Below are 16,010 nucleotides of genomic sequence, written 5' to 3'. Positions count from 1 at the left end.
GGCCCACGTGCGGGGTTCGGCGAACTGGTTCCGGTGCTCTTAGGTTGCGGAGGGGCCGGCGGGGCAGGTTTGGGAGTTGTGATAGCCCCCAAAGGCCTGGGCTGCAGCAGGATCCGTCTTCCCACCCCCGCCCGGCGCCAGCAGCCACGGCACCTGTCACTGCAGAAACCAACGTCAGCTGGAGCACGTCAGAGCACCCGCGTTTCGAGACGCGGGGCTCTGGTGAACTCAGGCGACTCGGTCTACTCTTACGTCAGGGGAACGCCAGAAGGCGCCTGGGTTCCCCAGTTGACTCTTCAGCTCAGAGCCCAGTAACCATGGGCTGCACTACCTGTCTCGCTGAGTATACACGCCCCTGGGCTGGCCGCTGCTTGGGCTGTCCTTTTCCCTTCGTCCCCTCTTCCGCCTTGATCCTGCAGGACTGTGAAGGAATCATCGACTTTGGAACCTGACACAATGCTGATCCCTTATCCCTTAATGACCTTAAGGTCGTTACTGAATTTCTTTGAATCTAAATTTCTTCGTTCCTAAGACCTCCCTCGTAAAGAAGAAATAGGTGTTTTGTTAAATAAGTGTGAGATCTAAGTAAGGCGCCTGTCCAAGGGTTGAGATGTTTGTTCAACTAGTATTAGGACCCTCCCTCCACTCAAAAATGTGCTTGGAAATTGAGTCCTTAGCATGTTACTGTGCAGAGGATGTGATTGAGCCCTAGCCTGGCCTAGGCCAACTAATTTCTGTGGGTTTTTCCTCCCTCCCCCGGGTTCCTATAGCCACAAAGACCTCACATTCTGGATTTTGTAGGCCAGTCTTGATTAAAAAGTAATGTACCCCCATGCCCCCATAGTACATGACTACTTGTGGGAGCCAGTCCTCAAAGTGTTGCCTTGAACAGTCAGCATAGGTTTCTAACACACGGAATGACCTTCTCTCTAGCTCCTTCTGTCCAGTTCATTTCTTCTACAAACATGTGTTAAATGGATAATGTATCCCAGGCATGGGTAAGATGCTGTCCTGCCCTCCTGGGGCTCATATACTTCCAGAGGACACCCACGTAGACAGCACACCAGCGCTACCGGAGGTGTGCTGGCTGCCTGGCGACGCGTTTCAGAAGCCCTGTAGCCTCAGTGTCTCTCCTGGAAGGTACCCAGTAGCAACTCTTTGCTGTGGCTTCTAATCATCTATAATGCCTTTAGAAATACAGGACATCGGGTGTTCTGTTCAAACACTGTATTTTGTAGAAGAAGCCTAGAGAATGTATAAGGCATTCCAAAAGTCAAACAGGTAGATGGACTCCACATATCTCAGGAGCTGGGGAGGCCCCCAGTTGCACCTGTTCTTTGGAAGGTACACGAAACTGAGGAGTGGTGACGGGGTTGGTACTGGGGCAGAGTTGTGCGGGTAGCCAAGTCGGGGGCAGCTTTATGCTGGGAAAAGACCCAGCTTGGCCCGGGAAGTGGACGTGTGTGTAAAAAAGATGACGCGTGTCCACTGTGCCAGAGGACATGGGGGGAGGCAGCCCTGGCCGGCTGACTGGCGGCACATGCCACTGCTTGTGGGTTTTAGGAAAGGTCGGTGAGCCGGGTGGCCGGCAGAACTGCAGACAGCTGTGGCAACGGGTGTGCGGAGGACGGGGACAGTGAAGGGAGCTCTCTGGTCCTAGAAGGAGTGGACAGGAACACAGGATGGACAAAGGGGGGAAGACCAGGAAAATTTAGAGTCATATGGGCTCTTTTTCCTCTTGAGTGGGAGGAGTTGGGGAAGAAGACATAATATTTGATTCCTCCCTCCTTCCTTCTCTGTACCTGTGGGGTCTGGTTGTGGTTAGCGAACCCTCCCCAGTTTGGCAGAAGGGCCTATAAGGAAAGGCTGGAAAACAGGACCGGGGAAGCTGTTGTTCGAAGTGCCATTACCAAGGGCGCCCGTCAATGAAGCTCTCAGAGAGAACTGGAAATAGAATTTCAGCCTCTGGGCTGCAGCTGGCCATGGAGAGTCCTGGGGAGGCTAGAGAGAGAGCCCCGGGGAGAGGTGGTCTCTAGGGATGATCTCAGGGCCGGGACAGGGGATGCTGTGCCGCACTGAAGGCAGGATGCTGAAAGGGCGGCGCAGCAGGGCCTGAGCTGGCGGCCCTCCTGGGCCAATCAACCGCATTCATCAGCACCCTCAGGCATAGGGCACCGTGGGGGCAGTGCCCGGGCATCGTACACCCCACCCAGACCAGCGCAGAGACGCGAAAGTGACAGCTGAGCCGGAGGAGGCCAAGGCCGCAGTCCCCTCCGAGCGGTGGCCCCGCGGCGGTTGTGGGTGGGGGCTGGAGAGGAGACGGAAGGGCCGAGGCGAAGTGGGAGGGGCTGCAGCGCGCGGCTCGGGGGTGGAGGCTGCAGAGCCTGCCAGCGAGGGGCGGGGGCGCTGGCGCCCGCGCGCAGGAGGGGCGGGGGCGGCGGGGAGGGGGGCTCAGGCTGCGTGTGCCGGGGCCGGCGGGGGCGGCGGTGCGTGCGCATGACGCGGGGGGAGGGCCCGGGCCGCGCGCTCCCGGTCCCGTTGTTGTTGCCGCTGGAGGCTGTTCCGAGGCAGCGGGATCGCGGCGCCTGGGAGCGCCCGGTAGCGGCGGCCACAGCGTGCGCGGCGGCGCCTCTCGGCCCCCGGCCCCATGCACTAGCCCCGCGCCGCCCGCTCCGTAGTCCCAGCCCCGCCAGTCTCGCGCGGCCGCCCGCCGCCGCCGCAGCGCCGCCCCGGCCTCGGCCGGGCCCGCCTCGGGCCCCGCGATCCCGGAGCCATGAACTTCCAGGCGGGCGGGGGTCAGAGCCCGCAGCAGCAGCCTAGCCTGGCGGCGCCGGGAGGCGGCGGCGGCGGCGGCGGAGGCGCAGGGGGCGGCGGGCAGTTCGGCGGCGCGGGGCCGGGGCCCGGGGGCGGCGGCCCTTCGCAGCAGCTGGCCGGCGGGCCCCCTCAGCAGTTCGCGCTCTCCAACTCGGCGGCCATCCGGGCCGAGATCCAGCGCTTCGAGTCTGTGCATCCCAATATCTACGCCATCTACGACCTGATCGAGCGCATGGAGGACTTGGCGCTGCAGAACCAGATCCGGGAGCACGTCATCTCCATCGAGGGTGAGCGGAGCCGGGGCTGCGGGAGCCGGGGCGCGGCGGCCCCGCCGACGACGGCCGGGGACTCTGCGGGTCCGGCCTGGCCACGCTTTCCCCGTCGGGAGTCCTCGCGCGCCTCAGGTCCGGGCCACGCGGTCTGTTGAACGCCCGCGCTGCAGAGCCAGCGTCCAGGCTTCGCCATATCTCGCCTGCGGACACTCTGGGGCTGAGGGCCGGTCCCTCGCCTCGGTATACGTTTTTTGCTCTGAATGTTACAGGCCTCGAGGGTAGTGTCTCTCTGTGGACGGGGGCCCTCGGAGGAGCAGCGATTCCTTTGGGGGCTGAGCCAAATCTGGTCGGGCACGGCCCGGGAGGGTGGGCGCGGCGGAGGGCCTCGGCGGGCCCGGAGGTGGGGCGGCTGCATGAGAGGCGTCCATGCCGCTGCCCGGGCTCTGCCTGCCGCACGGTGGGGCGGGGGATCGGAGCCTCCCGTTAGTGGATGGCAGCCTTCCCGGTCCCAGCGCCATTGGGCCGGGGAGGGTGGCGTTCACCGCGGCGCCCTCTCCCGACGCACATCCCGCACGATGCCGAGGCCCGGCGGGCCGGGCCTGACTTGGGGCTTGGGCAATGCGACCGCGTTGGAGGCGCTGGACGGTCCATCCCCGCCTTCGCCGGGTCCCACGCGAGCCGGATCCGCCACAGCTTTCCAGGGAGCCTCTTGGGAGGTGGACGCGGGACTGCGGGGCACTGACCGACTTCTAGGGACAAGGCACCGGCGTCAGGGACCGAAACCCCCGCGCTCTGGCGCTGCTCAGTGCTACTTTCTCTCGGCTCTTAGGCCCTGGGCTTCAGCCACTGTGGGGCAGAGGAAGCGGGTGCAAGCTGCTGGCAGATGCCCTTCCCTCCACCCCTGGTGCGGTGGAGGCCGGCACCACCCACAGGCATCCCTGTGGCATGGTGACCTTTGAGTGCCCAGTGGGCAGATGGGCCTCGCCCTGGGCCATCTGCTTCCCCCTCTGGTTGCATTTGAAGGGGGACGCCCACTAGCAGGTGGTGGGTTCAGCCTTAGTGGCAGTGCAGGGAGAGTGCAAGGCCTTTTGCTGATGACAGAATTGTGCACAGGGGCCTGTCCAGGGCTGGGGCCTCAGGCTTAGGGCCCTCCTCCTTTTCGCCTCTGTGTGTATGGCTCTGGGGGCTCCTCACCTGAACACCCCCTTGCTGCTTGCGGAGGCCTCTGTAGCTGGGGAAGGAGCACTGGGTCTTCTGGGAGTGAAGGACCCCACTAGACCTGGGGTCCTGCCCTTCTGTTGTGACACCCCCTTCTGTCCTTTGCCCAGCCCTCTCCAGTCTCTTTCCTCTCAGGGCTGACTGAGTTCATTTTGAACTAATTAGGTGACAGGAAAAAAAAAAACCTCATTAACACGGATCTGAGTAAATGGCCTGAATCACTGTTGTGGCTGGGGACCTGGAGATGGCACTTGTGTGAGCTCGGGGCCCAGAGGAGAGGAGATGACCAATTTCTTTTCCTAGTGCTGAAGCGGGTGGGGTGAGGCGGGGTGGGGCCCCGCGCAGGGCGGGGCAGGGAGAGCAGCCATTCCCTGCAGCTACAGTGTCCTCAGGAGGAAGTAAGAGGAGTCCCAGATCAACTCCAAGATCCCGCCCCCGCCCCCGCCCCTTTGGGTGAAGAGACTCGGAGGGGTAGCCAGAGAAGGGGTGAGGGAAGACATCTGTCGCAGAGCCGGGAGAGGAAGGAATCTCAGCTTCCACGCTTCCCCATCTAAGTTGGGCTTCCTCTAACTGTGAGGAACCCTCCCCCCACCCCCCAGCTCAGGAAGCCTCAGGCGGCATCTTCTGGGAAGTGGACTGTGACCAATGACCGGAAGCACTCGGTTCTTCACGCCGTCTTAAGTTCAGCACGACAGGCAGAGTCCCGAGTCCTCCCGTGTGACCCACTGCCCTCCTCCGGTTTGGAAGCACCCCATGTTCCTTTTTAGCCTGGGAGCTTGGTCGTGCCCCCGTGAATCCCGGGACCCGATGTCTCATTGTCAGCTGTCCGTTCTCAGCGCTCCTGATCCCTGCTTCCTCATCCTTATAGGCCAGGCCTCCCCCCTCTTTCTTTCTCCTCCTTTTGTCCGCAGCCTCTTTCCTGGAACCCGTCTGTATTCTCCACATCACCCCTGCTTTCCCACTTCTGTCTCCCCAGCTTTTCTGCTGTAGGCAGGCATCAAAACACACACACACACACACACACACACACACCCAGAAAACTCCTTCTCCAATTTCTGCCCTATATCCTTCCTCTCTCCATCTGCCAAACCATATTGTTGCTGTCCTGCAACGCAGCGTCCCCAGTTTCTTCCTTGGCGGAGGAAGGGGAGCAGCTTCTTGGGCGGCTCCCTGCTCACTCCGGGCCTGACCGCCCCCCCCCCCCCGCCCAGGGCCCCGCAGACCTGGGTTGCGGTTGTTACATAAACACGCTCCTGGTCTGGGAAGCAGATCCTGCCTTTACTAGGGATGAACCTCTTAGGGGGAAGGGATGACATTTTCCTGGTGTGTAATAAGCCTCGCTCCGGTAACACGCGGGTGAAGGTGACCTGGGAGACGCAGGCAGGATCCTTCTGCGACTGAGGACGTGCAGTGGCCCCTTGCCCACCTGTCTTCTCTCTGCTTCCCTCCGCCCCCTCTGATGCCATGGTTAGGGCAGGAGGAAGCTGAGGAACATTCAGCTTTGCGGGGTTTCAAAGGACAGGATTTGAGCGGAGACAGACCGTTGTTGGAAAGTTCCTTTTCCCACCAAAGGCCAAAGAAAGAAAACAGGTCCATCCCAGGGTCTTAAGGAAGAAAAGAAGTATAACCAGGAGCGGGGATGGGCTGGAAGGCTTACTGCGTGCAGGATCTCTGAGCTGCTCTCACCTCCCTGGTGGGGAAACTGAGTGAGACTCAGAGGAGGCAGGGAGCCAACCGGCAGAGCCAGGGACTGGGCTGGGCCTGAGACAGGGCCTCGGCCTGGATCCTGCAGGGGAAGGAGCTCCAGGGGTTTGCGTGGGTCTCCTGCTGTGTCTTCTTCGCAGGCTGCGTGCGGAGGGGCTGGCCCCAGGCCAGACGGGGGGCAGCCCGGGCACTGGGAACGAGGGCAGCGGGGCCAGGTGAGCAGGAGACCGACGAGCTGCTGGGAGAAGCAGCCCTTGGGGCCCTAGCAGGTGGCCTGGAAAGGCAGGCTTGTCCCTGAGACGATGTGTCCCCCCACCCCAGTTTGCCCGAGTGCAGGGCACGCAGGCGTGGGCTCCGCAGGTCCCCAGGGAAGGCCTGGAAGTGGACTGTGACCATGGGCGTGCCACATGGCTACTACTGTGTGCAGGAACCCGGCTTTGTCAACTGGGTGACTGGCTCCTGTCCTCCTTGTTTTCCCCTAGGGTCTTTTTTAAGCAAAGTTCCTTTGAGCATTGCAGAGGCAGGCTGGCTTGTTCTGTTTCAAGCGCTTTCTTTCTGCCTCCGTGGGCTCGGGGCTTGGCACCATTCTAAAGAGCGTTTTCCTATTGGTTCTTCCTAGAGACGGTGGCGCTGAGTTGTGGCTGGGCGTGTTGGGGTGGGGGCTCAGTGGGACTCAGCAGCCTTACTCTTCCTAGAAGCCCTGTCCGGGGCTTTAGTTTGTCCCCTGTCTCTGTGTCTCCTGTGACTAGACGCTGGCAAGAGCCCTGTGATGCAGAGAGAAGAATCGTATCCACTTTGGAGACAGGGAAGCTGTCTCCTGAGTAATGGGCCCTTCTGCCGTTCCTGGGTGGTAGGGGTGTCCTCCAGCCTGGGGCAGGTGCTCACCTGTGGGGCCTACTGAGGGACGGATTTCGGAGGCTCCTCCAAGAAGCCTGATTGGGGTGCTGGGATCTGTACCTGCATTTGGAGCTTCCCAGGGCCGCCCCGGCAATTAGCTGGCCTAGGGAATGAGCACCTGGTGGCGGCTGGTTGCCCACTTAGGATTTTGTGCAAAAGAGCTCTAGGGGTTCAGAAAAAGAGGATGGGCGTGTGGGTGCTGGTGGCCAGGGAGAGCCACGCTTGTTCCAGATACATTCATTTATTGAGGTAGCTCCTACTGTGTGGCCCAGTTGCACCGAGCTCCCTGGAAGGCAGGGAGGAAGGGAAGGGAGGGCTGTGGTTTCTCTCTCCACCTCTGTGTGAAGGGATCAGCCCGTAGGAGAGGCCTGAGGGGATTGGGAGTGGCAGGAACCAATCCAGATTTTTAAAAAATCAGGGCAAAAGTTAGAGACTGGGGAAGACTCCTCAAGACCCCTTTCCTTAAGGTCACAGGAGAGGGAAGGGAAGACCTGCCTCAGCCTGACCTCAGGGGGCAGGGAGGACCCCCTCCCCCATTCAGTCCTCATTTGCTCCCAGGTGGGAGCTACTGCGCAGATAAGACAGCCCTTGCTCTGTGGCCCGTGTCTACCGTTTACTTTACCATTTATTTCTTTCACTGAATGTGAGAGGTGGGCATGGGGTCCCAGAAAAGGAACAGGTTTGCAGAGGGTGAAAGTATAGCGTGGTGTTCAAGGAGCAGTAGGCCGGGCATCGAGGTCCACAGGGGACAGGCAGGAGGACCCTGGCTCGGGAGTTGGGTGCTCTATCCTTTGTTACCCATTTACATGGAGACTGTGCCATGTTCCAGGAGACCATGCAAGATGGCACTTAATCCTGCAGGAGGTGGGCTGTCATGGCAGGGTTGGATTGGAGAGCATGCGCCCTTGGCCACAGCGTGCTACACTGCGTGGGTCAGAGGGTGATCAGGCGGAGTTAGAAACTGTTGGTGGGCTTTTAATGTCCTCACCATGCCTTTGCCCTGTGAGCCCGCAGAACTTCAGGAGGGAGGAAGCAAAGAGGCCCTTCTGGAAAAGTGGGACTTGCTTCGGGGACCTGAGGCCGGGGGGAGGGAAAGGCAGAGAGGGCCCTGGGAGGTTCCGGGGGGCTATTCAGCATCTCCTAAACACCCACCTGGACCCTCTGGCTTATCCTCATTTTCTTTTTACTGTGCAGGTAACTCAAAATCAGTTTAACCAGATTGTGCTCCTCCTGACTCCAGCTGACCTCCTCCACGCAGGCCAGCGGTCAGGGGCCAGGGGCCGGCTGCTGGTTCTGGGCATGGGGCTGAGCACCAGGCTGTGGAAGTAGGGAAGGGAGGCGACCTGGGGCGCCAGCTTGGCGGAGGGAGACATTGCTCTGTGCGGAATTGCTCCGATGAGCCTTCTGCCTTCCTGCCTGCTGGAGATCGGCAAGAGGCTTTTGCAGCATTGCAGGTCACCGTTCCTTTTCCCACAGGCTCTTGAAGTGTGCATGCGTCATCCCCACTTTGCAAACGACGTAGCCTAGGACTTACAAGGAACTACCCCAGGCCACACAAGGAACGGCAGAATGGGGGGCTTCATCTAGTGTTCCAGCTCTAGGTCTCTTTGCCTTTATGGATGGACCAGTGAGCTTTGGAGGGTCATGCCGGGCCCTGGTCAGCTCTTCTCTTGCTGCCTGTCAAGGGTGCTTTTGACCCAGAGTTTACCTTTTAGAAACGTTTAGACTGTAAGTTCAGGATGGTTCTCTCCTGTATTAACTATCCTCTGACGTTTGGAGTCCCCGCTTGGACGGTGTCTCTCCCAGGTGCCTCTCCCTTCTCTGAGCTCCCTTCCCTGAGCGCGCATAGTAGATGCTTGAGCAAGAAACACTTCCAAGTATGTAAACATTGTTAGCGTTTAAGTATACGTTCAAATGACAAGAATAACGCCTGCTTGTTGTAACTGATTTAGATGTGCAGGGAAGTAGAAGAACTGTGTGTGCCCCGCCTGCTCCCCGAGGTCGCCCGCTGGCTGTCACCCTGCGCCCTCCGCGTCTGCTCCGCCGTGAGTGACCTGAGGATCCTGACAGTTCACCGCAGGAGGGGTGTGGGTTGGTGGAAAGTACTCGGCCGAAGAAGGGGAACCAGAGAGCCAGAGAGTCACAAGGGGCGCTGAGGAGGAGTCAGGATTCCTCGGTTCTCGTTCCTAGTCTGCCGTTGACCGGTTGTGAGAACGTGGGCCCGACGCACGCACAGAACGCAGGCGCGCGCATGCGCACACCGGCTCTGGCGCGTCTTCCTCAAAGAGCGTGGTGGTCGTGCCTGTGCACCGTGCCGTGACCCTGCCCCGCAGCATCTGATCCAGCTCAGTCTGGGTTCTCTGGCCTCGGGTCCTCCTTGTCCAGGGAGTGCAGGCTCCTGTCTCTGCCACGTTCTGTGCCTGGCTTCTTACGCGGAGCCTTGCTTCTGTGACGCGCGCTGCCTGGGTTCCCTCAAGGAGCAGAGAGGTGACAGCTCCTCTGCCTCAGTCTCCTCGCGTGAGAGGGAGGGGTAATAACGAAGCCTGCATGTAGGGTGTGCCGAGGTGTGAGGGGGTCTGGCGTGCACGAGGCTCCCAGCAGCGCCTGGCAAAGCGCCCAGTGCACGCTCGTCATTTTGGGAGGCTGTGTGGCCCTGTGTAAGGGTGTACGTTTATTATGCATCTCCTTGGATGTAGATCTTCCTACGCTTGTCCGGTTATTTCCTTTGGATAGATTCCCAAGAAATAGCAAATGGTGAGACTTTCGGGTGCGCACGTCTTTAGGCCCACACTGCCCTCCTGGAAGTGCCTCCTGGTTCCAGGGGCAGAGGCCACCTGTCATTTGCTTTTTGTTTAATTCTGTTTGTATTCTCAGTTCATTTTCTTCTTGGTTTGTTCCTCTTTTTCTTACTACGTGCAAGACAGTTTTAATGTCTTAGTATCGATTTTTCCAAAGCGTACATTTCTGTTTGTTGGAAGGTAGCGCCGTCTTGGGTCGGGTCGCTTTTCTCTGGGCCCCACACCCCTGGTCCCAGAGGGAGGTGCCCGTGCTGGCTTCGTGCCTGTTTATAGTGTATATCTGTATTTCTCTTGCTTTTCTCTCTGCGCCCGTCCTTGCCACTGTAGGTGTGCCTGCCTACGGCAGTTTCTCTTTTGCTGTTAATTTGATGTTTTGATGGTTTGCACACCCGGAGCCAAAGCTCTCGAGTGGGGTGTGAATCCAACCACAGCCTCTCTCCTGCGTGCGGTGTGCGGTGTGCGTGCGTCGGCACGGGTGGGGGGCGGGGTTCCTGCGCGCTGCCTCCCCGGGCTCTTGGCCTGGTCTCTTCCAGGGAGGGGCTCAGGAGGATTTGTTGTTGTTAAATTATCCCTAAATGAAATCACAAAAGACTTCGGTAAAAAGCTGTGATGGTTTGGCGGGTTTCCATCGCTCCAAAGGCCCCCATCTGCTTGGTTATGGCTTCTAGACTGTTCTAGGCAGTTCTACATTGGATGAAGTAGTACAGCCTGGGCGTCCTTTGTCCTCTCTCCGAGCCTGTATGGCGTAGTGATTACAGTCCGCGCTCAGGAGCCAGGCTACCTAGACTTGAACCCCAGACCTACCCCTTGTCGCTGTTGGACCTTCACCTCTCTGTGCCTTGGCTTCCTGGTTGCGAAAATGAGGTTAACAAGCACTCGTTTCACGGCGTAGGTGGGAGAAGGAAGTAAGTTAATGCTCGCAAAGCTTTTAGCCCAGCGCCAGCCCCTAGGAAGCACTCACAAGTGGCGGTTCTGGTTCCCCATTCATAAACTAGCCGCCCAGGCTGCCTTGCAGGGTGGTGGGGAGCGCCGAGTGAGGGCGGGCGCAGCCGCGGCTGCTCCAGCGGTGTTTTGTGTACGCGAGCCGTCACCCCGAAGGGCCGAGTTTGGAATCCGTTGGCAGCGCGTGGCAGGCCCCGGGGCAGGAGTGCCAAGCCGGGGTTTGTCCAAGGTTTCAGCTGATGGACTGGACCCTGAACCGCGCGGCAGGTCACAGGGGTGTGTCCCACAGCCCCCGGGATTGGCTTACTTGGATTGCTTGTCTGTTGATTAAAGTGTTTCCTCAATCAGCACATCTAGGGTGGGGCAGAGGTAGGTTTATGGCTGTTCCTATGGAAAATAACACAATAGTTAATAAATAATAATACAGGAATAAACTGCGTTGTGTACTCACAACTGTAAGTGCAAAGTTAAGTGTTCAGGTAGCCATAGTAACAAAGTAGAAAAAGGTGAATTTGATTTTTAACATTTTTTTTTAAAGATTTTATTTACTTATTTTAGAGAGACAGGAAGGGAAACAAAGAAAGGGAGAGAAACATCGATGTGTGAGAGATACATCGATTGGTTGCCTCGCAGGCGCCCGGCCAGGGACCTGGCCCGCAACCCAGGCCCGGGCCCTGACTGGGAACCAAACCGGTGACCTTTCAGCCTGCAGGCCGGCGCTCAGTCCACTGAGCCACACCAGCCAGGGCTGATTTTAATACTGTGTTTTATTTAACCCATGCATTTGAAATATTATCATTTCTGCATGTAATCAACATAACCATCTCTGATAGGATATTTTACTGTCTTTTTCATACCAAGTCTTCACAGTCCGCTCTGGGTTTCCCGCCCGAGCACCTCTCCGTTTCGACTGGCCGCATTTCAGCTGCTTAGGAGCCACACGCAGCCAGTGGCTGTGACACTGGAGGAACAGTTCTCATTTCAGCCTATAACAGAGGATTGTCTGTTGTAAAAACTGAATACAGGAGTATTCACCTTTTAGACTCACTTTTCTAATGTGTTGTCATTCCCAGGGCGCCGCCCTTGTCATTAAGTCATTCGACAAACGGCCATTTATTGAGTGCCTGGTAAGGCCACGGTGACTGGCTGCAGACACATGCGTCGAAAACAGTTGCTGAGTTCACAGTAGCTTTTTGTTACTGGGGGTTTCCTTAAAACCTGGAAATACAACTACCGTTGTACAAGGTCAGCCCCAAAACTTGCTAATGTCAGCGGGCTCCCAAGCTCCAGGTTTGGGAACCACAGTTCATACCCTTTGTCACACTCTGGCAAGAGAATGAACGAGAGAGTTGATGTCCGGGGGTCTGTGTCATGGGCCCGGTAGTTAGCGTCTCAGTTACCAGGGCTTTGGCCACAGGCCTCCGTGTGGCTCCTGTCACTTCGGTGTGGTGGTTTCATCTCCTGTGGCGGCCGCTGCCTTATTTATGACCTCTGCCCTCCGCCCTCCGCCCCTCCCTTCTCCGAGCCTGGGGCTGCCCCGGAAGCGGAGTGAGGGGAGAAGGGCAGGCGGAGGCCATTGGTAGTTCCCTTGGCTGCTTGTGTCCGCTGCTGGGCCGGGCCCAGGAGTGGACGTGCCAGCTGCGAGCCTGTGGGGGGACAGACCTGTGGAACAGCACCGTGGACCGGCTGGCCTTCTGCGTGTCAGCTCTGTACGCTGCGCAGAGGAGGTGCTGTGCCGGCCGGAGAGGGCGAAGGCCGGGCCGGTCGCTGCTGAGCCGCAGGGCCCCGATGGGCCCCCCGGGCCTTGTTACGCCCTGGTGACTTCCTTCTAGCACAGAAGTGGGCTGGGTGACCCAGCCGTCCCCTCCGCGGTGACTCATGGTGCTACCTGTCCCCGGCAAATGTCACAATATTCCTCTCACCCCATCCTGGTCTTTTCGGCAGGGGCTGCTTTTGGTAAGAATTTTCCTCGTTTGTTGTGTTTTGTCCTTAATTGATGCCAACTCACACATACAGAAGAGAGCGGGAAGTTTGTGAACACACACACACACACTCCTGGGAAACGCACGGGGGGGTGGGGTGGGCAGCCCCCGGCGGCCTCCCTGCCCTGCTGCTCAGCCCCCTGCCAGCTCTGAACTCAGCACTTCCTCCCGCCTCCCTGCGGGGAGAGGCGGCGACAGTGACCCTGGCCAGGCCGGAGCCCGCCTGGTCCCTTTTACCAACCCCTTAGTGTTAACTTTTGTCCAGGGTGCCCTCTGGGGAGCCTGTGGCTGTGCTGGGCCGGGCAGCCCCTTGCCCTTAGGGTGCCCTGTGGGACACCTCGGATGGGACGTCTCCAGGTCCCTCCAGCCAACCCAGAGATGACAGCAGAGAGCTCTAATCCTCCCCCAGCCCCGCACTGTGTTAACAGGCTCTCGCATCCCTTCCGGGTCCCCATCCCCCTGCCGGCTGTGGCCCTCGGTCCCTGCACATCTCCTGATGGGCCCTGAGACGCTCAGCGAGCTGGGATCTAAACCTGGCTGTGTCCAGCTCCGACGCCCACCTTTCTAGTTCAGGGCCCCGGTCTGTTGGGTGCCCCCTTCCCCAGCCTTCCCTGGCCAGGTACCTTGTGGGGCCTGGAGCAGGCGGTGCTCTTGTCCCAGCTAGCGTTTGTCATGAGCTGGCGTCTGCTTCGCCCACCGCTTCCCCTCTGGACGCTGAGCCCTGAGCCCCCAGCCCAGCACCAGCCTGGCGGGTAAAGCCCGACCAGTGACCGAGGGCTCAGCGCAGGAGCCCTGCTGGGTACCGATCACTCAGGGAGCCTCCCTGCCCACATCATAGAGCTCTGTCCTGCTCCAGGGCCACAGTGCTGCCCCAGGGCCCCCTCCCACCCAGGTGGGCCCCCGCCGGCCCCAAGGAGCAGGGGGCAGTGGGGCTGTAGGCGGTCAGGTGCCCGAGAGAGGAGCTTGGCATCCCCCAGCGCAGGGCCTGCGCAGGTGCCCGTGGGCCGGCCGGGGAGGCCGTTCGTGGTGGGGCCAGATGTTCCCGGTGAGCCCGTGTTTCCCTGTGGCAGGATGGTGGGGAGGTGCCTCCCGCTTGAGTCTCCGAGACACGCTGGCTCTCTGGCTGGCCGGGGCCCAGCTGCTGGCACCGGCGGCGGGTGGCAGCGCGTCAAGCTCTGTGTCCTCCCTGTCGGAGTTCCCATCGCTCCTCCAGGGGTCAGAGCCAGGGCAGAGCCGGGCGGGCGCTGAAAACACGGGAGCCCTGCTTTTTGGCTCCGGCTCCTGACAGGTCAGCTGGCTCCGGCCCGAAAAACCGCGCCTGCCTGCTGAGCAGGCGTCCCTGGAAGTGCGTGTGAGTGGCTTTCCCTCCGCCAGGGCCTGGGGGGGTGGGTGAGGGGCCGGTTACTGGTCCAAGCTGCGTGGCCCTGGCCGCTGGGGGATGTGAGGCCCCGCGTGAGCCTTCCTGCCTCTCAGGGAAGGAAGCCTGTCCCTCAGGGGGGCGCCTCTCTGCCGGCCGGCGGTGGTCAGCTGTGTCCAGGTCGGGGGCACCAGTGGCACAGGCACAGAGACGCTGACCCAGGGCCGGGCAGCCTACCGGAGGCCCCCGGGGGCTGGGGCAGCTGGCCCGTAGACGTCTCCGCAGTGGGGTGTTGTCTTCCCTGAAGATGTGAGGGGAGAACAATCACTGAGGTTTCCTGGCGGGGGCGAAAGGAAGCCCGTCCTCCCTTGAGTGAGGGGCTGGGACACCCCAGCCCCCTTGTCTTGAAAGCGAGGGTGGGCTGGGTGTAGCCCAGGTGGAGGTAGCTGAGTGTCCTCACCTGAGGACATTTTTTCATTGCTTTCAGAGAGAGGAAGGGAGGGAAAGAAACTTCGATGCTGTAGAGGAGCGTTGATCGGCTGCCTCCCGTAGTGCCCGGACCAGGGATTTTATGCACCTGGAACAGGATCGCGCCCACAACCCTTTGGCTACAGGACGGCGCTCCAACCCACAGAGCCACACCGGCCGGGGCTGGTGACGCCCTTCCAAATTCTGATCCCGGGGACAGTGGTCACCACTGGGCTTGCTTCAGCACGCCGCAGGCCTTTCCTTCCCAGGTTGCCCCCAAACTTGATCAAGAGTAAATTGGTTTCTGCTACAGGGGGAGCGGTCCCAGCACTGCCCGAGGCAGCGGAGGGCCCAGAAGAGCGGGAGACCCGGGGCTGGGTGACGGTGAGTTGGCACCAGAGAAGCCCCATGTTTACCGAAAGGACATGTCGGGAACCGAGGGCCGAAGTCTGCTTCCTACCCCGTGACCCGGCGCGGCCGCCGGCCGTGGGAACTCATGTCCGCCTGGCTGCTCTGAGGGGCGCACGGGACGCTGTTTGACTGGAGTTGTGATTTCATTCTGGAAATTGCTGGCATCGCTTGCTTTTAAACTCTTCAGACGTGCCACCCCACACTGTAGTACTTGGTGTTTGTGCTGCAAATGTCACGAGATTGACAGCTCCTGCGGTGACAGGGTTCTGAGCCTGGGGGGGTTGGGCGGGGGGGGGACAGGATCAGATCTGGAACCTCAGAAAGAAGAACATTGGAAAGGGGAGCTTCCTGAGGGTGCTCCTTCCGGGCTGGGCACTGCCCTGCGTTCTTGCGTGGACCTCTCGGGGCGCCCCTGTAGGGGACGTGTTACCCCGGTTTTGCAGACGAGGAGACTGAGGTGTGGAGATGTGAAGGTGTTGCCCAGGGTCACCTGCTAGTAATGGCAGAGGCAGGACCCGAACCCAGGACGTCTGGTCTCAGAGCCCGTGTTCTCAGCTGGTGTGCACTGCTGTGCCATGGAAAACAAAAAACTTTTAAAAACACAGGGAGGAAATTAGAAGAATGTTGAATATCATCTCATCCTGGGATAAGAGGGATTCCCATTTGCTTCCTCTCTCTCCCTCACCTGCACACTTTTTCGGGGATGGTTGTGGTCAGTAGCTATAGAGGCGGAGCTACTTCCCCACTGAGCATTTCAGGAGGCGTTTCCTAAAAACGGGCACCGCCTTCTGCAGAAAGTAATTCCAGGATCACACGTGAGAAACTGAGCAGGCGCTCCCCGACCTGGGGGGCCCGGCGCACACGGTTTTGGTTGGCAGGAGGCTGTGCGGGTGAGTCGGCGTCTCTGGGGTAGCCCTGTGCCCCAGAGGGCTCGCTGGTGGCCCTGCCCCACCCCGCCCTTTACACCTTCAGTTCAGGAGGGTGGTCTGACGCACCCACGCCTCCCCGCCCTGAGCAGCGGGCCTGCCTGGGCTGCTCTGTGGCTCTGTCTACCTGGCATGCACCCATCAGCCCCTCAATAGGCCCCCTTTGGCTGTCAGAGGTAGCCAGTCGGGGCAGCTTTCTTCTGTGTAAGTGCCACAGGTTC

The 16,010-nt window shown here is 59.8% G+C and overlaps 1 protein-coding gene across 4 annotated transcripts in view; it reads left to right on the top strand.

Moving 5' to 3' along the window:
- The first annotated feature begins 2,747 nt into the window (after positions 1 to 2,747).
- Positions 2,748 to 16,010, top strand: part of AGAP3 (ArfGAP with GTPase domain, ankyrin repeat and PH domain 3) — a 49,476-nt gene continuing 36,213 nt past the window's right edge. For all 4 annotated transcript variants that reach the window (XM_054593482.1, XM_054593486.1, XM_054593485.1 and 1 more), the window contains exon 1: positions 2,748 to 3,101. In XM_054593482.1, coding sequence (XP_054449457.1) covers positions 2,774 to 3,101 — 328 coding nt within the window. In that variant the 5' untranslated portion in view covers positions 2,748 to 2,773. The remainder of the gene's footprint in view (positions 3,102 to 16,010) is intronic.

This window comes from Pteronotus mesoamericanus, unplaced genomic scaffold, assembly GCF_021234165.1.
Source record: "Pteronotus mesoamericanus isolate MK-2021 breed Mesoamerican mustached bat unplaced genomic scaffold, CSHL_Meso_final scaffold_409, whole genome shotgun sequence".
NCBI lineage: Eukaryota > Metazoa > Chordata > Mammalia > Chiroptera > Mormoopidae > Pteronotus > Pteronotus mesoamericanus.
Note: the sequence above shows the minus strand (reverse complement) of the source record. Positions and strands in the feature narration are given on the sequence as shown.